Below are 27,051 nucleotides of genomic sequence, written 5' to 3' on the forward strand. Positions count from 1 at the left end.
TGATGGATGTACAATAGTTTGGAAAGCATTATGGATAAAAGTGATAATAAAAATGAAAAAGGAGACAAGATCACTATAGAACAAAATCTAAACAGTGAGAAGAAAAAAAAAAGATAAATGTTTAAATATCTCTATAAGTTTTCCTAATTGGTTATTATAATGTATAACAGTAATACTCTGCATCATTTTGAGTAAACATGAACTTAATCACTAGAAAATGTCTTAGTACATAGCAAAATCAATTTCCTGGGATCTTTTAAAATTAATGCATTAGGTAAAATATAATGTTTTTTTTTTTATTATTTTGTTGCCTAGATCTGCCAAAGGATAAATTTAAACATCAGGAAAGAAGAATGAACATTGTTTAAACTGTGCCCTGGAATGTTACGGCCATTTCTGCACAATAGAATGATTAATGAAGTGTTACTCAAATAGACAATCATGTATAAAATTACCCAAATTAATATACCTAAACTTGATTTAATCAAATGTGTGTACTTCAGATTTCAAACAACTAATTTAACAATTACATTGTTTCTATGTAATATTGGAAAGGAATATAAACTTGTGAAACTTGCTAGATTATATGTTTCCAAAATAAAATATCAAAAAAATGTTAGATAAAATGACTCCGTGGCATTATTTATTTTTATTTTGTCAGCATATTGAATCTTAGAACTACTACTACTACTAATAATAATGTTTATGAAATTATCCTAAATGTAAAAAATCCTCTGTAATACACCCGGGAGAGAATAGTCAAGACATTTATAATGAGATATCAAAGCCTGGTGGGCCACACATTTTCTCAGTGGGCTAATATTTGGAACTTTCTTTTTTGCCCCATAAGTCTTTCTTTTTCATGAGTGACACTTATTTGTCATACCTTCTAGAACAATGAACAATTAATCTATATCCTTTATTAAATATCCAAAGACAGCAAACATGCCCTTTCCTTAAAGCCCCATTTCTTCGCTAAAAATCTTCATTTCCCTCAACCAATCTTAAGAAAATAACTTCCAGTTCTGATTACCCAGTTTGGACAAACTGTTTTCTATTGTGGCCTCTCAAGACATAATAACCATAAATGGACACAATACTGTTGATATGGTCTAAGCAAGCAAGGCTGCTGCCAAAACAGTACAATACATAGAGCTCATTAGCACCCACATAATTTATCAAATTTAAAATGGACTTAAGTGAATCACCATATTGGCAATAGTACACCGAGGTTTCATTCCTAGATGCAAAAATCATACTTAGGTTAAAAACATCAAATGTTACTGTTAAAAAAAAAGTCTATGGTGAAATGGATTATTGGTGAATAGATATTTTTAAAAATCATGATCAAATATAATAACCATAAATGATAATGCTGCTGATAAGAATGCAAGGCTGTTGCACAGTGAATTAGGAGACAGGCTTGGCAGTCAGGTTAACAGTCTCGAGCAAGAAAAATCAGTGCCAAAATTTACTCATCTGTAAAATGAAAACCATAATAACTACCCAAAGACATATTACAGGGATTAAATGAGCTAATACACATAAAGGAACTTACTAACTGAAATATAATAAATCCCAATAGATGGTAACAATTACTAATACTTTAATGATCTGAAAATTATACATTCATTAATCAGCCAATAATTGCTTTGAACCTTCAGTCATATCATACTCGTGATCAATGTAAAACCCAATCTTTTTTTTTTCACAAAAATGTTATCAAATTTATTTTTCATATACTTGTGTTATACAGATAAAATTTTTTGTCAAATCATACCCCTTTTAAGCCAATATCAGATGCCACTTTCCACAGTGATGACAGTGATTATCCTGTTAACCCCTCGTTTCCTCTTCTTCTTTACAAAACCTATAGTGCTTTTGTATATCTCTCTTGGTAATTGCCTCTTTGTACCCTCAATTACAGTTTATTGAGTGGCAATGTCATTTATCTTTGTAACTCCTAAAACTCAGGATAAATATTTGTTGAATACATTAATAACCATTTCTAAAGTGTGTATTCCAAAAGTGACTTCTGATATAATTATGAGTATGTTTCATGATAACAAATATTTATTTCTGATTAGCTGCAAGTTTAAGATATTGTGTTTAATGACTATACACCCCTTACTTGTTTAGAAATTAGGAATGTGTGTGAGTGTGTGTATTTGTGTGTGTAACTACTCTGAGAAAAATATTTATCAGAAGTAGATGGAAGAATTAAAATCAGAAAGAGCCGAGACAATAATTCAATAACATCAATCAGTTATCTTTCACTACTTTGTTTCTCTAATCAGACTGTAGCCTCCACTAAACGCAAGGTTTCATTAACAACCTTGACATTTAAACTATTTTAAATAAAATTCAACAAGGGAAGGGAGAAGAGGAGGAGGAGAAGGCATAAAAGGCTAGGCTGAGAGGATAGGTAATTCAGGTTGGGGAGCAAAATTTGGGTTCATATGAAAAACATTGACCCATCTTTAATGCAGCAGTTAAATGTCTTCCGGTCAAAGAGTTATTGGAGAAAGTATTCAAGAGTTAACATCTAAACAATTAAACATAAACTATTATATCACTGAAATATAAGGACACCCAGATTCAGAAATTTAAGGAAATGTATTTAGTGGTTGAGGCTAATCAGGGACTCACATCACCTTAAGAGGCCAGTTGTATAGATTCTCAAATATTAGAACTCTGTAGGCCTTTAGAGTGAATACAGATAAGAAATAGATTCTAGAGACTGCAGCTGTTCAATTTTTTTAAAACCAATTCATCATTCATTTGCTAATACTTGATATAATTTTCATGGCCATCTCAAACAATATAGCCATGCAGGTTTCCATAGAGCGCAATATGTAAAGTTCACTAATACTCATATAATTTTTCAACTCTAAAAGGGATTTAAGGGACTCACCTACTGGCAACAGTACATTGAGGTTTGATTCTCAGATGTAAAATCTTAGTTAGGTTGTAAATACCAAATGCTACTGTTAAAAATCTCCTGTGTGAAGTAGATTGGGGAATACACGTCAAAAAAAATCATGATCAAACCTGGCACTTTTGTTGACAGACTTTGTAGTGAGGTCGAAGGTGTAATTAGGCCAGAAAATTACTTTCTCACTACTAGAATTGTTCCCTTCAGGTCTTGAGTTATCAGTCCAGAAAATTTCATTAAACACTAAATTCACTTTAAGACAACTGTCAAAATTAAGCAAGGTCCTAATATTCAAATCTTTCATTTGGATTTTGAGACTTAATGTAAAATAAAAAAATGTTATAGTTTCATTTTTCTATCAAGACTAAACTTTTTAAGAATTTCAGAAACAACTTCTTTTCCCCTTTGAAAAACAGGATGAAATAGCATAACAACATAAATGTAGAATTTGAAATACTTAATAGGCATAAATTATTTAAATTGTTTCTATTTCCTGTTCATTGAGATCTTAATGTGAAACTGGTAAAAATTCAAGCACTCACAATTATTACAGATACAATACAAAGGGGAAAAAAAGAATCCTAAACCTAGGTTCTGAAGACTGATATAAAATCTGTAATGATGCCAATGATGAAACTGTGAATCCACCATATTTGCTCTTAGATAGTGTACTATATTTATAACAACTGGTTCACCGCATATTGAAAAATAAAGACATAGGATATTCTGGTACATATTTAGTATATAAGTGAGCAAGGACTCAGCATTTATAAACAAAAAGGAAATATGGTACATGACACAGTAGAATTACAAGTAATGTAATTTTCTATTTTCCAAAATGTTACGATAATAACTTAAGAATTAAATATCTCAAATATAGCTTCAACTATTTTGCCAATTATATCAAACAGGATAGTGTTTGATAAAGTATAGTAAAAAGTATTGTTATAATTCTTGGAGTCAAAGAGCCTACCTTGAACTGCCCTTGGAAGCCAGTTGTTACAATGCCTCAACCAGGTAGTATATCAATTGCACAAATACATAATAACATAGAGGTTTACTACTAATGAGGAATAGGGCAAATGAGAGCCCAAAGAGTAAATGATTAACAAAAGTTAAGAAATTTTCTTCAATTATTTAAGATAGAATAGTATGCTTTGGACTTAACAAGTAATACTACACTAGCCTTGACTACTCATAAAGTCCAGAAATAACTCTAATAGCATGAAACACTTGTCAGTCTGTTAGCATTACATTATTTAGCAAACAAAATGCAATATTTTAAATAAAAAAAGGCTTAATAGGCTTTTCCACAAATGCTTAATAAAAGGATGGCAAGGTTAGAATTAAAATTCAAACACAGTGGCTTATTAAGCAATTAAGCTTGATTATAAATTCTGAAATATAATTTTTGACATCACTCACTCTATTCTTTTACTGCCTCTATACTAAGCCTCCAAATCAAAGCACTGAACATCTCAACTATTTAAAATATAAAACTATTTTAAAATAATTTAAGCTTCCACCCAATATTAAACTAGTGGTTAGAATGCCTACAATACAAGAATATGATTCATCTGTTCAATACGTGAAGTTGTGGTGTGAGTTTTTCAAATTAAGATTAAGCATGTTAATAAAAATTTGACTAATTCTTTAAGAATTTGATTCTGTCGTTTTAAAAAATCTTTTATTTCAATTCATCCTGTTTCAATTCTATTCAAAATATAAATAGCCTCTAAGGAGATTAATGTGTTCCTTGGAATGGATGATACACTGATAACATGGTTTATAATTACTCATTCCTGTGTTCAGCCCCAAGTGAGGTCTTTTCTTCAACTTGAGCAAGTTATTTAAGCTATCGTGCCTTAGTTTATGTGTATGTAAAATGGGATAAGCAAGACCTCCTTCACAGTTTGACATGAAAAATAAATTAATCTTTAGATATTAACAAATTTCCTACCATGTAATAGTTACCCAGTAGATGTTTGCACCCCGCCTTATTTTAACCAATTAACTATATTGATTGATTAAATCATTTTAAGTTAACAATGCTTTGACCAGTTATCATGCTAGCAACTGAACACAGAGTGGTAAAAAAGTATAGACATAGCTACTGTTTCTATGTATAAAAGTGTTTGCAATTTTTCAGTAAAATGTACATGTATCTGATAAGTTGGTTTTATTTCTTTCCATTGGATAGTATGTATAGACAAAGTCTTATAGTAAATAAACAAAGTAACTGCAAGAATATCTATAAAGAAGACATATAAGAAGTACCCTGTAGATTAACTCAAACAACAATTTTGAAGCAAATCTTAAATATTTTCACTCGTGAAAATATTCTCTTTTTGTGTTTTACATCTGCAATATGGGCATGGCTTTTCTAAGCCACATGATTAAGACTCTAAATTTGAAAAAGTTTTTTAGAATGTTTTCTAAAATTTAAAGCTGTCTTTGAATGTATTCATAGGTTTTCCAAATATGTTACTTAAGAAATGCATGTTGTCTTTAAGAAATCCATGCTAATGGCAAATTATAGGTACCGATTTTTTTCACATAGAATAGCATAAATATTTACGCATGAAAGACTATAACTCAAGGTATTTCCAACAGTATTTTGTGAAGAGAAAGTGGAGGAAAAAACAGCTGCACACTCAATTCTTTACATAGCTAAGATCTGACTTTAAATCTCTCTGATTCTTACAGATAAAAAAAACATGGATAAATAATGGTAGCCCATGTCACATGTGTTTAACGAGAATCCTGAAATTTAAGACATTAATGCCTAGGAACCCCAGAAGCAGTATATTTCCTTGAACTCAGGCCAAGAACAACAGTGGTCCAGGCAAAATTAACTGGATGGACAGTTAACACTTTCAAGGAAAATAAAGATTACTGTTAAGAATATAGAATAACGAGCTGATGGGAGTGATGATGCTGACCATTTTTACGATCAATTTAAAGAATATCAAAAAAAAGCAATCTGGCCATTTCATTAAAATAACAATATTGGTATTTGGGAGAAGTGCATATTTCTAAAATGTCTACCTTCCAGTAGTCCTCTCTCATTGATACATACAGTATTTTATTAGAGATGATTGATGTGAAGCTCACTGTAATTTCAAAAATTCATAGAATATTATTATGTCATGAAATCCATGCCGAGAAAGCAATTGCAGTTATAAATCAAAAAGACAACTCATATGGACAGGTCATATGGTAACAGGTTTTCCTTGGAATGGTATCCTTAAATGTAATTTATTCAATAAGTAACTTAAAGGTTATGTATGATGAGATGATCTCTTGCTCAAATAACTTCAAAATACTGTTATATTCTAGTAGTAAGAGATTAATTTTCTTGGAATTTAGAGATACTTGCATTTATATTCCTTTGAATTAACATGGTTCTGTATAACTCGTCTGAAATGTTTTTACCCTAATATAATAATCCCCTAGAAGGATTTCATTAAGCAATACAAGATAATAAATAATACAAAAGGCATTTACTGCTTTAATATGTGAGTGAAGGGATCCAAAAAGAAGAACAGACTCTGAAAACCTTCACAATGCTACATTTTCATATTTAAAAAGTAGTTTTCAACTAGATGTTTTAACAGGGAAAAGAACCGCTCAAAAATTGACTTCTAGGGAATAACGTGTTATCAGAGGGATTAAACATTTTATTGACTTTAATATTAAATACTATACATGTTTAAAGAGAATCTTGATGATATAGCATCTCATTTTTAAGTCTAACCCAAAATAGCAACTTATGAGCTCATAGCCCTTTGGAAGAGACAAAGAGTCTTACATCACTTTAATGCTTAAAAACTCCACACTGTTCCTTTAAGTCATATCCTTACATCTCAGGAGGCAAACTCAAATCATTAGAAAATATGTATTTAGAAATATAGTTTCTCCACATATATTTGCATTTCTTAAATGAAAACTAATGGGAATATGTTTGATGGAATGATATTCCATCAAAGGATTTGACATTAGGAGGTATTTCAGCGAATTAAATATGAATCATAAAATTCTACATACCATGAAGATCAAAAAGTAACCGTCGACATGAGAAGATTGTATCAGGAGAAAAATATTTTATTTGAGCTAATTGGAAGATACAAAAGCAATTTTTTAAAAACTGAGAAAATGATTACAATCCAATTCCATAAATATAGGGAAGGGCTCATCATTCCCAGAATTGATGTGTTCAAACTGAGAGATAAATAACTGGTATTCTATTTGGAACAAGACAAAAGTCTTATTTCGAGAATCATTGTAATAAAACTAAATAGCAGATGACATCTTGCTATATATAAGACTCTGCAAAACGTTTTGTGATACATTAGCTCATTTGTTCTTCACAAAGTCATATCAAGTAGGAGATAAGGCAGATCTTATGATGTTTGGTTTGTACATGATAAAGTTAAGTATTTCAGAAGGCAGCTTGATATAGGAAAATAACCAATAAATTGGAGTCAGAAAATTTGAATTGAAAACTGTGTCTTGCACATAATAGTGAAATTTTGGACAAGTCTCCTAGCATTTTTTCCTCCTCTCTAAAATGATGTTTTAGGTACTAGTATCTACCTTGCGATGACTGAGGCCAGACAGTGTTAGCCACAGTCACATTGCTAAAAGTGATGAAGAAGAGAATGAAAGCCAGACTCTTCAGTTCCAAGTTAGGAGCCACATCACCATGTCATGTTGTTTAAAAAAATTACATGTCTTTGAAGAAAATCATAACCTACTCATTGTATTCTAAAAGCAGCAAAGATAAAAGAATCAAATCCATTTTGGCCTTCTCTAGGAATTCAGCTTATGGTAACTTTAGTTAAAATGTGAAATGGCAAAAAAGTACATCTGGAAATAGTTTAAACTACTGTATATATATCCTTAGCCATATATCAACAAGTGAACATGATAAAATGCTCTCAAATTAATTATACTGACTACTTCCTTAATGAAGTGCAAAAGTGTTTGCATAATCTGATTCAATTTATTGAATTAGGTTACAGTTTTATCATTTTGAAAACTGGCTTATTGTTTACAGTATATGTCAATTCATTTCCAATAATTAATAGCACAGCATATAGCTGTAATCAATTGAAAGCAATCTTCATTTTTAAGGTCCACTAGCATTTGTAGTGTGCATATTTCTAAAAGCAATATATGACTATGACAGTTTGAACACATATTATAACAGTAGCAATGATATTTCATATCCATAAGTCTTATTCTGCCCACAAATAAAAATTTATAAAAATAATTTATTGTCATTAAGCCCTGAAAAGTAAACATGTAATAACCAGATTTTAGTGTTCACTACCTCTACTAGGAATATCTATAGAATGCACATTTATATGAATTTGAATTTGCCAAGCTAAGACTTCTTAAGCCTAAGCTATACTTTTTCTTTTTGTTATCAATTTTATTCTTAAATCCAAAGGAATGAGCATAGAGAGTCAGCAATCATAATCAGTAACACTTGGATCAGCCTGTTTAATTACAATAATAACACTTCATCTTTGTCTAGCTTCATCATTTACAGAATACTGTTATAAATTGTGTCATTTGACATTCATGGAAATTTAATGAGAAAAAATAATTTTGACATAATGAAAAGATTCTTTTTTTATAGATGAAGGAAATAAAGGATCAAAATATTCGACTGGCTCAATTAATACACTTTTTAAGAGTTATATCTTTGGAAGATTTCCATAAATTTCAAGAATTGACAGGGAACTCTATTCAATATCCTGAGATAAACCATAATGGAAAAGAATATAAAAAAGAATATATACATATGTATAACTGAATCACTTTGCTATGTAACAGAAGTTAACACAACATTGTAAATCAACTATACTCCAGTAAGAAAAAGAGAAATGACTCCTCCTTGGAGACTTTATTTTTTAAAGTGGAAAGTCAAATCAAAGAAATTTACAGTAAAGTTCAAGGTCTTTCATTTAAATCCCTTTAAGAGTCATGTCTTTCTGCTGTCAATTCTGATGATCTTTACCGGTTAAAATAATACTATTTTTTCCACCCACCATTCCAAATCCTACCACAGCTAAAAAAATTCTGTTATATAATATTAAATGATTGTCATTTTCCCCTATCAATCTTACAGCTATGGACCCCTTCACGGACTACTCTTAAAAGAAGGTTCGTGAAAACAAAGGAGGGAAAAACATTTTAAAGTTTCTTTTAATTGGAAAAAAAATATTAGTGAGCCTACCATAGTCACAGTCTTGCCTATGAGTTAATATTCCATCCATGAAAACCAGTGTAACAAACAGTATGATAGCTTGTAAATATGAAACATTCTTCTCAAAAGTAATTTTTAAAAATTACTCAAAAACTGTGAAAGAATATGAGTATAAAACCCTGAAAGGATGGATGCCCTTTAACCAGAAAGGCACCATGTCAAGTTTAGAATAATTCAAAGTGAAATAAAATAGAATCATCAAATTTTATAACTAGAAGGGAACAAGATTGCCTTATTCAATCTACCTCCCTCCAATGCAAAATTACCTTCAGATTTGGCTGATGGTCCAGCAATGAAGGATTTTTTTTTAACTATTACACTTTTGTACCATGAACAATATAGCCCATAAAAAGTAATTAAACATAAGTACTATGGCTAACAACTTTTTATCCCCCTTTCCTATTGAACCCTTCTGTCAGAAGGAAAAGTTAAGGTTTTATGAGTAATAAACTTCACTTTTAGATCGTTTTCCTTGTAGCAAGGCTCTTTCTTATGGAAGCCAGTGCAGACCTCTCTGTGATTACTGTTCATCAGTTAAATTTGTGTCCTTGGAAGAGCACAGTATGAATCTACTCTAGCATCCACCTTCAGACCCTCTGTAAGTCTTCTTAAGACTAAACATCACCATCATTTCCAAAACCCTATTTTCTGGGCTATTCTCTTAATTCTCACAGTCTGTCAATGTCCTACTAAAAATTGCAATGCTGAATATAATATTCCAGATGTCATCTGAAGTGCAGAGTAAAGTTGTATTGTTGTCTCCCTTTCTCTGGACTTTATATTCCTATCCATTAAGCTTAGGTATATTAGCACTTTCAGAAGTTCTATCAAAATGTTTTTTTTTTTAACGTCTTTATTGGAGTATAATTTCTTTACAATGGTGTGTTCGTTTCTGCTTTATAACAAAGTGAATCAACTATACATATACATATATCCCCATATCTCTTCCCTCTTGCGTCTCCCTCCCACCCTCCCTATCCCACCTCTCTAGGTGGTCACAAAGCACCGAGCTGATCTCCTTGTGCTATGCGGCGGCTTCCCACTAGCTATCTATTTTACATTTGGTAGTGTATATATGTCCATGCCACTCTCTCACTTCATCCCAGCTTACCCTTTCCCCTCCCCAGGTCCTCAAGTCCATTCTCTACATCTGCGTCTTTATTCCGGTCCTACCCCTGGGTTCTTCAGAACCATTTTTTTTTTTTTTTTAGATTCCATATATATGTGTTAGCATACGGTATTTGTTTTTCTCTTTCTGACTGACTTCACTCTGTACGACATTGGTGTATACGACTGCATAACCAAATAAAATCTTTCAGTGTTTTCTATGTAGAATGTTTTCAAATCAGGTCTTAAGTTCATTCATGACTAGGGCAATGAATGTTTTAGGAAATCGAGTTCAAGTTTTATTAATACTACTATTTTTCTGACATTTGCCAAGTTTATTTGAAATGTCTGGTCCTGTCAACACTTGCAATTAGCAACTCTACTTCTTTACAAAGAAGAGCATAACGTTGTAAAACTTATCTCCAATATGCATGGAGAAAATATAAAGAAATTTCAACATGACATTTTAAATCCTTAATAACAAAGTTGGATCACTTTGTTAAGGGAAGAAACTGAAGCTTGGAAGTTAGCCAAAGGGGGGAAAGCCTATCAAAGACAGAGAAGGAGACTAAACAAAGAATTCTGTTTATCTTGTATGACTTTTCGTTCTACAACATCTTTAGGAATACTCAAAATATATCTATAGCAGAGTTGCTTGTTTTTCCTGAATGAACATTATTTAATGTATTTCTCACTTCTCTTGGTTAGGGAAGGAAATAAGATAGTAATAGCACCTCCTATGGGTCAAGAAATTAGAGCAAGTAATAAAAGACAACATGTGACATTTTGTATAACCAAGGGACTAGAACCCTATATGAGAATCCCACGGATAAATGGATAATCCACAAAGCTCCTGCTAAATCCACAAACCATTCACCATCATAATCAAAAATTGACTCTTAAAATCTGATTTGCTTTTCTGTAAATAAACTTCTCTTCTGTCAAAGGATGCATCATATTACTAAAAAAGAAGCAAATACCTTGCAATTAGTCAATTAAGTATATTAGCAACTTCGTTACTGCAAATCTACTGAGAGAGAAGTTTAAGTAGATTATAACTGAGCCCAGTCCAGTGCAGGCATAAGAGACTACAGAACTCAATAGAAACTTGGAAGAGGGAAACAAATTAGGGAAAAAAGGACTGTAATTTTCTTCTAAATTAAATAGATGAGAGGCCTGTCCAGAAGTCTAGTGATATGTGGTTATGTAATTAAATCTAAAATAACAGATCTTTGCCCTAAGAGATTAGAAAATAAAGACTTTTATAAATTTCTATGCTAATAATAAGCAGGGCATATTATGATTTGACTGAAATGTGTGATTATAATGTGTATATAATATATACATATATAATGTATATATAATAAATATATTATCTAATCCCTCATACCAAAGCTATATTTACATTTAGTTATAATATGAGCTATATTTTATTCAGGTATGGATTAAATTAGTTCTATATCAAGATACTGTGTGTACAAGTACATATATGCAGGAATTTTAAAGGCTAGTATGTTCTATGTTACCATTTTATTCCTGAAAATATTGCTTCTTTAGAGCATCCATCTAGAAGTATAAATTTCATCAATGGATGATGACAATGGTTAAATGTAGCCATCATAACCCACAAACAAACAAATAAATAATGCCCTCCATTTCCTGAGTGAACCTCCTTTAGGCACTAGACTCAGCATCTTTAATCTGGAGCCTAACTGTACTTAATAGGATTTTATAAGCTGCATTATAACACCAGTGTTTAAATTTGTAACTCTGAGGCATAATCATGTCTCTCAGAAATCCTTTGCTAAACATATATTAGCCATATTCATTGAACAAATATTTATTTTGAATATCTGCTTTGTGGCAAGCCGTATTATACATAATGGGATACTATAGTAAACAAAAAATCACCAAAATCTGTTGGTATGCGTGTCTTCCACACCACACTTGGGCCCCTCAAAATATCTCAACCAGGGACTTTCTGGGTGTGCAAGGCTGATAATGACCCCCAAAGTTATGCCCACCTCTTAAATCTGGGAATCTGGGAATACCACTTTATATGGAAAAAGAGTCTTTGCAGATGTGATTACGTTGACGATTTTGAAATGGAGAGATGATTCTGGATTATCTGATGGACCCTAAATACAATCATGAGTATCCTTTCAAGAGAGGCAGAGGAAGAAGTTATACACACACATGGACACACAAATACACACACACACACCCATACACACATGACAAGGTGGAAATTAGAGCCACAAACCAAGGAAAGCTGGCAGTCTCCAGAAACTCAGAGGCAAAGAAACAGATGCTCCCAAAGAGCCTCCAGAGGGAGTGTGGCCCTACCGATAGCTTGGTTTGGCCCAGTGATAGTTGATTTTGAACTTCTCCAGAATTCTGAATTAATTTTTATTTACTTTAGTCACCAAGTATGTGGTAATTTGTTACGACGGCCACAGGAAACTAATAGAGTGTTCAATACAAGTTTTAAGACTAAATACATTACATGATGAAGTTTGGTATTAGGCTGGCCTTCCAAAATGGGAAAAAGAAGATATATTACTTAATTCTTCTCTTCAAGAAAAAGTTAAAGGGAAACACACATGAAATACTGATAAGCTAAATGCATTACCCTCAAAATGTCCAGTGATTAAACTTTCACAAATAGTCCCTACATATAAATTTATGAAAATGCATACTTACACATACTACATAAACTTCAGTGGTTTAAATAGTTTGTATCTTATTTACTCTTTGAGTGAGGCATTCAGTAGATTGCTATGTTTTAATTTGTGAGTGAAGAAGATCAATCCATTTGTGACTGTTTTACTTGTGCATTTTTCTGTTATTCTTACTTGTAAGTCTCCCCAGGGAATACAATGCATTTGTTATGATAAACTTCTCAATATGCAAAACATATCTACACACTAATTTTTTCCTCAGAAGTTGAAATGCTTAATGAATTTAAAATATTACAAATGCTGATACTATAAAAATAGGTAGTTTGGATGTTGTTGTTGGTTAGTTGGTAATACTTAGCAAGAAAAATAAAGAATATAAACTTTGAAAATATGTCTTTGAATTATAAATCCACGTGAGAATACTTTCCTATCATCTTTTTTTTTTTTTTTTTTTTTTAAGAAAAGAACATTTCAATGGGATGAACTCTGGTTAATATTGCCCTGGTCTAGTATTATTTTCAAAATGGTAAAATTTCATTTATAAGTTCTTACCTTTTAAGCATAGTGCATGTGTGTTCACAGTTGCTTTTTTTTTTTGTATCCTGAATGCATATTGATTAGGTGTCTACGAGGTCACAGTGAGAGAAAAGATGTATCTAAGAAGCAAAACTATGAATCATTCATTCATTTAATTTGAATATATTTGAAAAAATTAGGTAATGGATAACTTTTTTAATGTTAAATGCAAATATTTGAGACTCACTGAGTTACTTCTTAATACTTACATGAAAATTGTATTTCAAAACTAGTTTGCATTCTACCCTGAAGATAAAATCAGGAAGTTGGCCAAATATGCTATCCAAGTTGCATTCCTGGCACAGGAGGAGAGTATTTAGAATTCCTAAATAACCCTTTCCTTAATTGTAAAATACACATGATCCTATAAAAAGTATGAATGTTATTGGAACTCTGTTGCTAGGATGAATTTATTCCAAACTGGTATTTATTTTCAAAAATGATTTATGACATGTGCTCAGTCCAAATAAATGTAGGGAGCACTACAGGAGGTGTTGTGTTGTGAGACTCGACAAAGAGCCTTCTTTCTTTCATTAACTTCCACTTCTGGTTGCTATGGCATCCAGTGACAACCATAAATTTGGAAATTATCACCATCTGCCCACGCCCCCTTCTAAGCTTACACACAAGCCCACTTGAACAACCAAAGTGGCAAACAAAAACTCCATTAAGCAATCTCAAAGTTTTTTCTTTTCATATTATAGATACCTAAATACATAATCTTAGTCCTGGAAAGACACTTTTTAAAAATATAAAAATAGTCAGATTTTTTTCTGAAAAACAGATTCCTCAAGGAAAGATTATTATTTAACTCCAATGTTCAATTGTTGAAAAGAAAAATGAAGGAATGATTAGAAACAAATTGACAGATTTTTATAAATTGTCAAAATAAATAAATTTTTTCACAGGATCAATTTTTGCAACCTTGAAGGTAAATCTGCATCTTTTATGCTTTTCAATGGTAATACTTAGAGTACAAAATCTCAGTTCAATGTTTATAGGCAGTCGATGATATAAATCTTAGAAAGGATTTGAGATTTGAGGGTGGGTTGTTTTCTTCTTTCTTTGTTTTTCTTTTTTTTTTTTTTTGAGATCTATATGTTTGTTTGTTTGTTTTGCTAGTTTTAGAAAAATGATTTCCAAGTCTTTAAAAGATACTGATATAGCTATAGACTCCTGGAAAAAAAATTTTAAACTCAAACTCACAGGTCAAAAATATAGTAGAAATGTCCTCAAACTAGTTTGCTTAATGTCAAAAATGTTGACATATAAGTTTTTCATTGTTTTAAAAAAATAACACATTTCATCTTTCCCATTTTGAGGAAAAAAATAACATTTTAGTTTTAAAGAAAGTAGCAAATATAAATAAAGTCCTGGGACAAAATAGTCTATATGTCCATATTGAATTATATTCCCCGAGTAAAAGTACTCCTTGGGAGAAAGTGTTACTCATTCTTGAGAACTATAAGATTTCTTTAAGATGATCAAACTTCCAGTTAATGTTTTAAGATAGTGAATGACATTCTCCAAGGGATGAAGATATTATTCTGTATTCTCTAAAATCTAAACTTCTCCATCTAGAAAAATTTTGTGTAAAAAGAGCAATCATATTGAATATAGAAAGACAGCACAATTCATGTACAACAGTCAAACATATGGCAGCGTCAAATCTTTGGACAAATGTCTAAAAATTGAATTAAGTGAAATAGGCAAGAGTGAGCTCACACGTTCTGTTTTAAAGACATTCCCTTGGCTCTATAGAGTATTAAACTGTCCAAAAGCCATTTCTTCAAATCTAATCTACTCTCCTGTTGAGTCTCCATTTCCTCATCTTTCACTGGAACGTGACTGATGAAGGTCTGTTTCAATGTAATGCTTAATAAGCTTGAGAGAAACCCTGGTTTCTGGGCTCACAACATATCAGGAAGAACAAAAGTTTAAAAAGCATTTATGAGAAGACAGCACAGCAATTGAAATACATGAAATGATCCTGCTTCAAAAATGAATGTCCATAATAATGTGTCAAGTTTAAACTATCTTCAGTATCTCTGTTCACCAAGCTAGGGAAGTGTGTAAGATATTTCAGAAAGGGATCTATCAAAAATGACTTAATATTTTTTTAACATCTTTATTGGAGTATAATTGCTTTACAATGTTGTGTTAGCTGCTGCTGTATAACGAAGTGAATCAGCTATACATATACATATATCCACTCCCTCTTGCATCTCCCTCCCACCCTCCCTATCGCACCCCTCTAGGTGTTCACAAAGCACAAAGCTGATCTCCCTGTGCAATGCAGCTGCTTCCCACTAGCTATCGATTTTACATTTGGTAGTGTATATATGTCACTGCTACTCTCTCACTTCGTCCCAGCTTACCCTTCCCCCTCCCCGTGTCCTCAAGTCCATTCTCTACATCTGCATGTTTATTCCTGTCCTTCCCCTAGGTTCATCAGAACCTTTTTTTTTTTTTTTAGATTCCATATATATGTGTTAGCATACAGTATTTGTTTTTCTTTTACTGACTTACTTCACTCTGTATGACAGACTCTAGGTCCATCCACCTCACTACAAATAGCTCAGTTTTGTTTCTTTTTATGGCTAATATTCCATTGTATATATGTGCCACATCCTCTTTATCCATTCATCTGTGGATGGACACTTAGGTTGCTTCCACGTCCTGACTATTGTAAATTGTGACTTAATATTTTGATTTTGAGTTTCAGCTTATGATCTTCAGTTGTTTAGAAACTTCACTTACCCCAAAGTTACTTTATGGTCTTAATTATGTGAGGTGCTGCTATTCTTAGATTCTGATGACATCACCTTATCTCACCATTGCTTAGGTAGTGAAGTATTTATTGTTTTCACCTTAAAATGTTGGCAGGCAATTTGGAACCAGATCTTTTCTGTTTTAATACAAAAACAATCTAGAATACTTTTCATCCAAAATATAACTGTGATTAGTGAGAATCATCACAAACTTATCAAATTATAAAATAATGATTGTTAAAATGATTATTTTTTTAAAGCCCCAAAACGTATTCATTGAGAAGTTAAGTCAAAGACTCTTCCGTCTTTCTTCTAGCACACCTGAGTCTTTCAGTCATAAAACATGAAAAGTTAAGATCTTCTTTCCATCTTGACTATGTAGTACCAACCCCCCACTCCCACCCTGGCCAAATCTGCAAATCAGGAAATTCTATCTAGTGAAATAAAAACAGTTAAGCTTTAACAAAACGCTACCTACTTCTTTTTGAAATATCACATTTGGACTTAGAATTTCAGGCAGTAGGATTCAGTTACTTGTGAATCATGACTAAATTAAATGAATAGAAATGATGATACCTGTTCTGTAATTGGGTTGTGTTCAGCTATTGATTTTACTTTTCTGTTTCTCAATTTTTCATCTGCAAACATTAGCATAAAGATACAACTCTTCTTTGGAATGTGAATTATTTACTTTTAAGAACCTTTGGTACCTTACAAAAAATGTTAAATATATAAAATAAATAACTTCAAATTCAACTCAGTGGGTATTTGATAAAGGTTCACAAAAGTGAATCAATTGTTCAGACGCTGCCACAAAAATAAAGGTGAGTTAAAAGAGCCATTGCTTCCAAGGAGCTTTCAACAAAGTATGGAATGCGAAATAAGATACCCATGATTATATTACAGCCTAGAGAAAGACAAATGTTACAAAGGAAAAAGCAAACATTTATATGGGAATTCAGAGAAAAAATTAAGACTTTCTCCTTATCTTGCCAGATTATCTTTCCTGTTTCAGTCGTGTGAAATGACAATTACCTCTTTATACATCTATCTCCTCAATAAACTTTCATGATGGCAAAGATTAATAAATACTATATGTTATATAATAATAATATCATTATTATCATAATTTTAATTTGCTCTGAGTCTGGATGAAACATGGAAAGTGGGCAGATGTGTGTAAGTATATAAAAGAATTAATGAACACATCCAGGTGGTGAAAATCAAATGAGCTGTTTTTGCATGCAGCACATTATGAAAGTTGTTTATGGTATAGAGCTTTTGTGGTCAAGACTATTCTTTTACTTGTACATTTTCAAAATTCTAGTGATAAACATCCTTCAAATGCTTCTAACAGACATAGTTTAGGAGAAACAGGAGATATTTCTATTTGACATGGTTACAGTCTTTTGTTTGGATGCATGTTAATCTATTTTGTGAGTTTTTGTGGAACGAACTATAAACTTAGAATCCAGAGACCTGGGTTTGAATAACCACTGCCAGTGACCAGCTGGTTGACCTTGGGAAAGTTACTGATTCTCTCTGAGCTTCAATTCCTTAACAGGAAAGTAGGGATAAGAATTTGTCATTTGATATTAGCAAGAGGATTAATTACAATAACTCCTAGTACTGTGTTCAATTAAACTTCTTTAATTTTATTTCAAATAAAGAAATGATGATAATAATAATGCAGTTTTGAAATAAATTCTCATCAGTAACATTATCTTAGTGTGAACAAAATATAACTGATGAGTGTGAATATCTATGACACTGGCTGATTTTGAATATTTTCGGCATCAATAGGTAGCAGTCTTACCTGTTGGTGGGATTATCCCAGGAGACATAAGGCCTGGGACAGAATGTGGCATGATATGAGAGTTCTCTGGGGAGGTGACACTTTGAGTCCTCTTAGGAGGCCTTCCAGGTCTGGAACTGAAACAAACAAACAAAAATTTTTTACAATTAAGCTGTTGTCTTACACATCATTTCAAAGTTGTTTCAAGTGGTAACATGGACTGTAAATAAATTTGTTTCAAGGACAGTTGCTTTTGCAGTTAGATGTAATAGACTTCCATCACTAATTAGATTACATGCTGAATTCATTTTCCTCATTGAAGATCAGCCACTCTTGATGCATAATTCATAGCCTGCACCTCGTTACCTGCTTCTTCATATTAATATCTATACACAGTTTGAATTGCATCGTTTGCATATGCTAAAGTTCTGCATGCAGCCTTCAGCACGAAAATTATGCACTAACTTGTAATAATTATTACAGTCAGCCTGCTATTGATTTATGAGAATTTTAAAAACCAAATATGTGTAGTACTTGTAATGAGTGATATTTTAAGGTTCTTCAGGAAATTAAAAGGCAATGGCTGCCTAAGGAAATGTTCTGCTTGTTTGATTTAATACTACAGTTAGCTGGGAGGTGGAATGAAAGAGTGATTCAGACCTATAGCACATTTTTCGATGATATGTTTTATTACTTCATACTGCTAGCCTGATATCTAGATGATAGATGACAATACATATCTAATGTGTGAAAAGGTCTTGCAATTTCTTTATTTTTTGTCATTTAAAAGATAAGTCAAGTCATCATTTAACCCTTATTCTATTTAAATGAATAGCCCCACTAGGTTGCCTTACTTTAAATCTGCTAAAATACATTGGAAAGGCTTAGGATTATTTGTAGAGCATCATTTAGAAACTGCCAGTGTAGCATCATATATCTGCCTTTGGGATAAATAAAAATACTTTGTGTTCCAGCAGTACTTCTCCTTTGCTTGCCTATTGTACAATGATAAGTTTTAAAATTATAAAAGCAGAAGGTGAAAAGGATACAAGTATTCACCATCCTTGTACAAGGAAAACATGAAGAATACAGTATTAGCAATTTTTGAAACAAAGATAATTTGCATTGTTTCCACTGTCTGCCTCTGTATCATGAATATACATTTATGAAAGGCTTTCCCATCATTTTTCTGGCCAATATGTGCCAGGACATATCAAAACCTCCAGATACATCCTTCATAAGTTAACGTCTCCATGTCAGCTTCAGCTGAGATCCTTTGCCTCATCAGAAGATTCAAAGATCCTACCTCTATTATTTAGTGTAAGTAAAATATGTAGTCATTTAACAAATATTAGTAGGCTCTTTCTGTTTTCAAAGCAGTGCACCATGGAGGCTAATTTGGGAGAATGGGTTCTTAGTCTTCAGGAACTTACACTCTTGACAAAGGGACAAATGTGGTGCAGAAAGGACTAGGGTGCAAACCAGAATGTGCTGTGTCCTAAGCAAGGTGCAATCTGAACACTAATGGGAAGTTAGGCTGGATGATGATACGTTCCCTGTTGGACATAAGATTTCATGGTCCTAGGAGGTTAGAAGAAAATTCTGAAGGATGGGTTGGACTTGGAGAGAAAAAGAACAGAAGAAAGCACACTCCAGTGAGAATGTGTGAAAGGAAGTGAAATATGAAAATGTATGAATGTACAAGACTTTTTCCAGTGAGTTGAAACAGGTCAAATAAAATGAGGGGCAGAAATCCATACTGTTAGACTTACTGCCCAGGGCCAGATCCTGGAGGACTTTGAACCAAGAGCAAGTAGATTGTGCATTTGTTTTGCTAACCAATAAGGACACGGCCCTGTGTATTCTGAAGCATCTCTCTGTCTACTTATTCTTATTCTTCATTATTACTCTTCATTCTAAACTGATTCCTTAACTCCTGTTATTTGCCATAAGACCATCGACAGCCCTCTGATGGTCTCCATTCTCCCTGAGTAATCGCTTTCATAAACATTACTGATATGTTAAGAAATAACAGCTAAATATATTATCTACTGCCTAAACCTTCCTCCTGGGGTTCAGACAGATTAATGCCTGTCTACTGGAAATCCCTGCTTGGATGTTCTATAATGATCTAAGATTCAGCTTGTCCAAATCTGAATTCAGCATCTTCTCCATTAAAACCTATTTTTCCTTGGTTCAGCAAAATGTCACATAATTGACTAAGCCAAAAATCCAGCACTCAGCTGTCTTTCCCTTCCTTTGTAGATTCAAACACCATCCCAATGGAAGATATCTCTCTACCCATTCTTTCTATCCCCACACCTATATTTCAGATCAATTCCTTCCTTTCTTATTTGATCTACTATCACAGCTCTTCCAAGACCTACCTCCAGCTTCGTCCCACTCTAGAGCCTAGAGTGAAGTCTAGATAACTTTCCATACTGATTTTGGAATGATTTTTTTAATGCAAATTTAATCATGTTTTCCAACTGCTTAAAGATATCAACAGTTCCCTAGAGCATTGACACTCCTTAGCACAGTACCAAGGTCTTCCAATACTTGGCCCCTGTCTACTTTTCCAATCTCTTCCTTTTATTCATAAATTCATGGCTTATATTTGGCCCTAATGAATTTATTAACAATGTCCCATGTTGATTTGGCCTCCTATGACACCAACTTTTGGTCTCCTATTATACTAACTTTATTGCAACCTGCCTCCTTTGCCAGCAAATCCTTTTACTACATCCCATCCTCATCCCCATTTTACCTGACTAAACCTCCATCGTCCTTCTAACTAACCACTTCTAGTGAGTATTCCTTCTATGCACTATGACAGCTCATGGTGAGCAACTCTATTAGAGCCCTTTCTGCCCTGACTCTATTAATCTGCTTATTTGTTTCACTCCCAAGACTGTATAGCAGAAAGTGTATAAAATATGTCTGTTTTCCTTAAAACAGCTCAGTGCCTGGCTCACTGTATGTATTTAAATACATTTTCACCCAATTTATTAAGCCCAATTCTTCAAATTCCTCATCAATTCCAGTAGTCTCCATGTTTCCAGGAAATGAAAAGTGAGATGCAAAAAAAGTTTGGGATTCTGAGTCTAAAGAAGCTAAATACACATATGAAGCTCAGAGAAAAAGAATACAAGTATTGAGAGATCTCAAGCAAGATGCTGTGGAGAAAGTGGGAAAGGAAAAGTAAGTTAAGATTTGGAAGATTTAGCTCTTTAATTTGTTTTGCTTTTAAAGAAGGTGAAACTGTGTATCAGCACTTTATCATTGAGGCCACAGGAGCTGTCCTCACAGCCCTCACTCTGGAAGCAGAATTCAGGATACTAAGTGGGAACACTTTATTTCACACTGTGATTAGAAAAGACCCAGTGGGCTCTTTTTACCCCAGATAGCTCCTGCCCTATCTATCACATTGCCTCCAATTCCACTAATAGAGATTTACTGCTTTTAGTCTTGAAGCTTGAAGATCTTTTAAAGCCTTCCATTAAAATGCAAATACCCTTGGTGGTGGTTACACCCTAAAGCCATCTGCTCACACCCTACTAGGGGTTACTTCACTATTAGGGGAGAATACAATCTTGAGATATCTATGCAAAGAATTGAGAATGGGGGCAGGGGGGCGCTCCCCAGAAAGATTTGGAAGAAAAGCCAAGTCATTTATCCTTTTGCCTAAGAACAAGAGGGAAGCTCTTCTTGGAGTTATACAAGACTTGCTGGTGTAGAGGAAGTTAGACGGTTTATTCATTAACAAGACCTTCCTCTATCTCTTCACGACCTAAGTTAGGTCCCCTTATTGACAGCCTTGATGTTTTACCCTTCCTGCAGTCTTGGTCACTAACTGCTAGAGGGTTTAACTCCAGAAGATCTAGGAAGATAACTTAATTGTAAAATATTTGAATATTTAAATTACTTTCAGTAGAGCTTTAGGGAACTTCCAGGAGAAGCTGTGTAGTACCGTGGTCAGAAGCATGGGTTGTATTGTCTTGACACATCTAGCTTTAAATACTGGCTCCACCTCTTTACTATAAGGTGTGGCCTTGATCAAGCCACCTGATGTCTCTGAATAACTGATTAAATCAAGATTTTTTTTTTAAATGGACCTGTTTGCTTTGTTAGAAATAAGTTGTACTTGGAAAGAAAAAGAATAATTTAACTGAAAAGAGGAAGTGAAAGAATTAGCAAAAGCACTTCTTTGGGGAATGATCAGTTGCCTCAACAGCAGACACCTTCAAGCCTCCTTACTACACCAGTAACCCAGCTTTACCCCCAGAGGATCAGAGCAGCGGAACTCTCCTAGTTCTAATCAAAGCAGAAGACCTCACTTAAATAAATTATTACTCTTAATAGCTTGACTGAAATCAAAATTTATGACTTTGGTAATTGTTTGTGGCAAGCTTCACACATGAGCCATAGTGCACCCTTTAGTATTTTCAACCATTTGCATTAAAAGAGCAGAGCAATCCCTTAGAGATGGACACACTTGGCATGTCACAGTGGACACAGTGGATTCTCACACTTGGTAGGAATCCATTCTGGCACATCCTTTCCTGCAGTTCTGATTTTAAAAGTTTTCTTTTTCAGATAGATCACTGGGTAGACGTCTCTCCTTACTCTACATCATTAAATCAGTCTCAGGCTAATTTCTGTCTCTCTCCCTCAACTGTACGATGTTTACCAACACTGCCTAGTCCATTTAGTGTGCTTACTCACAATGACATCAAAATCTAACTTAAAGAGGCTAAGTGCATCAAAAGAGTGAGAGGTATTTGAAATACTCCAGGAAGGTACAGTACATTTTTTTCAACTCCTCACCTCCAGAAACACCATCTTCTTTTAACCTCTTCAGTACTTTTGAAGTAATTAAGTTCCATTCTCCTCCTGAGATTTGGAGCAGAGAGGCCCATGAAACCCGGAAAGAGATTGTGATGGCTATAAACTGGGAAATGCTAAAGTAGCTGCTAAGCAGAAATTTGGGTTCCAAGTCCTACCTGTCTAGAGAAACGAAAGAAGGGTTCCATTCAATCATTCAATTCCTTCAACCATCTATCTAAATGAAAGGAGCTACTGTACAACAAGCAATGATCTAGACATTAAAGTTTTAAAATAGAGACACTCCTTTCTTTGAGGAGGAAGATAAAATTAAATAGCCTGTGGGATAACAATGAAGAAGAAAAATACATGGCAGCAAGTGAGCAGTGATTTTAGTCTTGGGACACAGCAAGCATTTAGGGGTGAAGGAGTCTTGCTCCATTAATCTACAAGAGTTCATTTGCCCTCTCCAATCTATTCACCCCAGGAAAGCGCCAATTGTGTGTTTATATCTTGCATAATTTTTTTCTAGTAAACTTCTTCTACAAAACCAAGCCAAGAAATACAAGAAATATATATATATTCACATATATAAGCCATATATATATTATTATTTCTGATTGAAAATGTACAATTTGCTTAATGATTTATATACCCACTTGAACACTATGGAGTCAGAAAAAGTGGGGATGTTTATGAGTAATTTATGCTAACAGAAAAAGATGCTTATGTTCTAAGTGAAAAAGCAAGATACAAACCTGCACATATGGCATACCAGAGTACAAGAGAGAGAAATTAAGTAAAAAATGCAATAAATATGCATATTAAAAAAGAAAGACTAGAAGGAAAGATAGTGGACTATTAGGAGAGATTATCACTGGATGGAGAATTACAGTTTTTCTACATCTGAAGATTTTAGTTTCTCTGTCAAAAGCATGTACTACATTTAACATATAAAGACAACTTTTAAAATTAATTTGTTTAACACTTCAGTACTCTGGCCATATATTTCAAATTGTGGACAAATCACGATTCTGGCTAAACTTGATCAGTGCCTGAGGATTACCTCTAGCCATAGCAGAAACCAGATATAATTTATCCTCTTTATCTTTCTTTCTTTTCCATATCAGTTCTAAAATATCTAATAAAAAGCAGATGATTATATGTAAAAATATTACCCTTGTGAGAACTATAAAATTAATCTAAAATATGAAAAGTACAAATATTCATTAATATCTTCCAGATCAAATCAACCTCATGAAATAGATCCATCAAAATAAAAGAACACAAAGAACTTCCCAAGATTAATGTACGTATATATTTCACCAAAAGTCACAGCAGATTTATAATACTCAGGTTATAAATGGATAGTTTTCCCTTAGAAGGATCTTGTTAACTTGCTAGTTGAATCTTTTTTTTTCAGTTTTCTGAAAGGCTGATTAGCCTTTTTTATGATTAGCATTATTTTCCCTTTGCATGAAGTTTTTTTCTACCGTTGGCAAAATTTTGAAAGATACTTTTTGCAATGATAACAAATTTGAACACTTGCTCAATCTCATATCCCACATTTGTTTAGACACATTTTTGTATTTTCTGTATAGGTGTGTGTCCCAGACATGTGTACTTCTCAGTACAAATAGGTTATGAACTAATTCATAAAAGAGATGTTTTCCACCATCACCAAAATACCGAGTCCCATGGGGCAAGCACTTGAAATATCACCCGCTGTACACTTGGAAAGCATACAGATCAGTGGCTCATGAACACGAAACACACAACATTCCCTCAACTCTTTACATGGCAGGTGTTATAGACTGAATTATATTCCCCCCAAATTCTTATGTTGAAGCCCTAACCCCAATGTGATTGTATTTGGAGACTGGGCCTTTGGTAGGGAATTAGGTGTAGATGAGGACCTATCAGGAAGACCCTCACGAAAGGATTAGTGTTCTTATAAGCAGAGATGCCAGGGAGCTTGCTTGTTCTCTCTCAGCCCTGTGGGGACACAGTGACAAGGCAGCTGTCTACAACACATGAAGAGAGCCCTCCCCAAAACTGACCATGCTGGCACCCTGATCTCAGACTGCCAGCCTCCAGAACTATGAGATAAATTTCTGTTCTTTAAGCAACCCAGTTTATGCTATTTTGTTTGGCAACCTGAGCAAGACTAAGACAGTAGGCAATTCTATACATTAACTGAACAAATACATATACAAATACACAAAATAAAATTTCCTGTAAAAAAGAGCTAAAAATAAATTTTAAAAAAGGTTCTGCACTCAAATAAACTTGGCAAATGCCCCATTAAACTTATTAATCATACATATATTTTGTGGAAAAACTTCACAAATTCCTAAAGCCTTTTTTTTAAATAAGTTTATTTGTTTGTTTGTTTATTTTTGGCAGCATTGGGTCTTCGTTGCTGCATGCAGTCTTTCTCTAGTTGCGGTGAGCGGGGGCTACTCTTCATTGAGGTGCATAGGCTTCTCATTGTGGTGGCTTCTCTTGTTGCAGAGCACGGGCTCTAGGCGCGCGGGCTTCAGTAGTTGTGGCACACGGGCTCAGTAGTTGTGGCTTGCCGGCTCTAGAGTGCAGGCTCAGTAGTTGTGGCTCACGGGCTTAGTTGCTCCACAGCACGTGGGATCTTCCTGGACGAGGGCTCAAACCGTGTCCCCTGCATTGGCAGGCAGATTCTTAACCACTGCGCCACCAGGGAAGTCCCTTTCTTAAAGCTTTTAATATTTTTGTTTTGTGGATCAATTTCTCAGAGCTTTCACTATGCTAGAGTGTACTATAAATCTCTAAGAACATGGTGAAATAGGCATTTACTAAAACTTAGTTTACCATGAAACCTGTTATTTCCAGGGAGTCTGTTTAGAGACGTGCTCACAGTATGATTATATTCAAATTATAAAACTTCCTCATCTCTCAACATTACGAAGCCATGCTCTGTGTCATAGGTCATATGACAATTGTCACATGAGAAGTATTCTCCAGGGACAAGAAAAGCAGCAATTCACATATTCTATAGAGTTGATATGAGTTGATAATTACTTAAAACACAAGGTTAACATGAGTAAACTGAAATCATTACAAACAGAAAACAAATAGGAGCTGAAATTAGCTACTCTTGTGAGGAGAAATTATTGCTGACTCTGACTTCAAAACTCATACTATCCAGACCTCAAGTAGTACAGGAAATTCATTTTATATGAATCCTGTTTCAAAGGTCATTGACAAAATTTCTGAGGTCTCCAGCTCTGTTGGAGCTATTAAATACTGAATAGGAATTACCCCAAAATAAAAGTTAAAATATACTGGAATGTAACTAAGCTATAGTTAAGCATTTGTATATTGTGTTAACAATTAATTACAGTCCAATATCCTAAAGAGAGTCTCTGTTTGACAGGTTACATACTTAGGATAATCTAGCCCCTAAAGTTTTTAAGTCCCCACTCCCCTTTCATAGGATCTATATGTGATAGCCACATTAAGAAGATTATTTAAAATCCATGAAATTCATTAGTTATATTAATCTTAGAATTAATATATTAATCATGGATTTCTTAACTTAATGAATATATTTTTTGATATTAAGTTTTTATCAAATCAGAGGTCTCATATTCCCCATCTCAATTTGAGTTATTTATTCACATCAATGGTAAATGACACTTTATAAAGTATATCTAGTGACTTATCACAAAAGTATATTCATATTTTTTAAATATTTTGTGGAATTAAGAGTAATTTAATGTAATTTAAAGTTTAAATTAAAGAATATAAAAATTTAATACTATTTATTTTTACCTTTCCATTGCATACGTTATATATCAACATACATGATATTTCTTACAAAGAGGATACTGTTTGTAAATTGCATTTAATGTTTGTCGAGAGAGCCAAATATTTTTAACCTTTTAATCACCTTACTATTTTCTCTACTTCCCATAAGCCTTCCAAGCTACAGATAAATCTACCCACAGCACATGTTTCAAAATTATCTGCAAAGAATGACTGAAATCCTCTAAGGGGAAAATCCTAAAATAATGAGAAACAATTTTAAATGGCTTTCTTAAAGTTTTGGG

The 27,051-nt window shown here is 33.4% G+C and overlaps 1 protein-coding gene across 1 annotated transcript in view; it reads right to left on the reverse strand.

Moving 5' to 3' along the window:
- Positions 1 to 27,051, reverse strand: part of DACH1 (dachshund family transcription factor 1) — a 379,138-nt gene that overhangs the window by 182,745 nt on the left and 169,342 nt on the right. The window contains 1 exon segment of the mRNA XM_060079776.1: positions 18,164 to 18,279. Coding sequence (XP_059935759.1) covers positions 18,164 to 18,279 — 116 coding nt within the window.

Source organism: Mesoplodon densirostris, chromosome 17, assembly GCF_025265405.1.
Source record: "Mesoplodon densirostris isolate mMesDen1 chromosome 17, mMesDen1 primary haplotype, whole genome shotgun sequence".
Classification (NCBI taxonomy): Eukaryota; Metazoa; Chordata; class Mammalia; order Artiodactyla; family Ziphiidae; genus Mesoplodon; species Mesoplodon densirostris.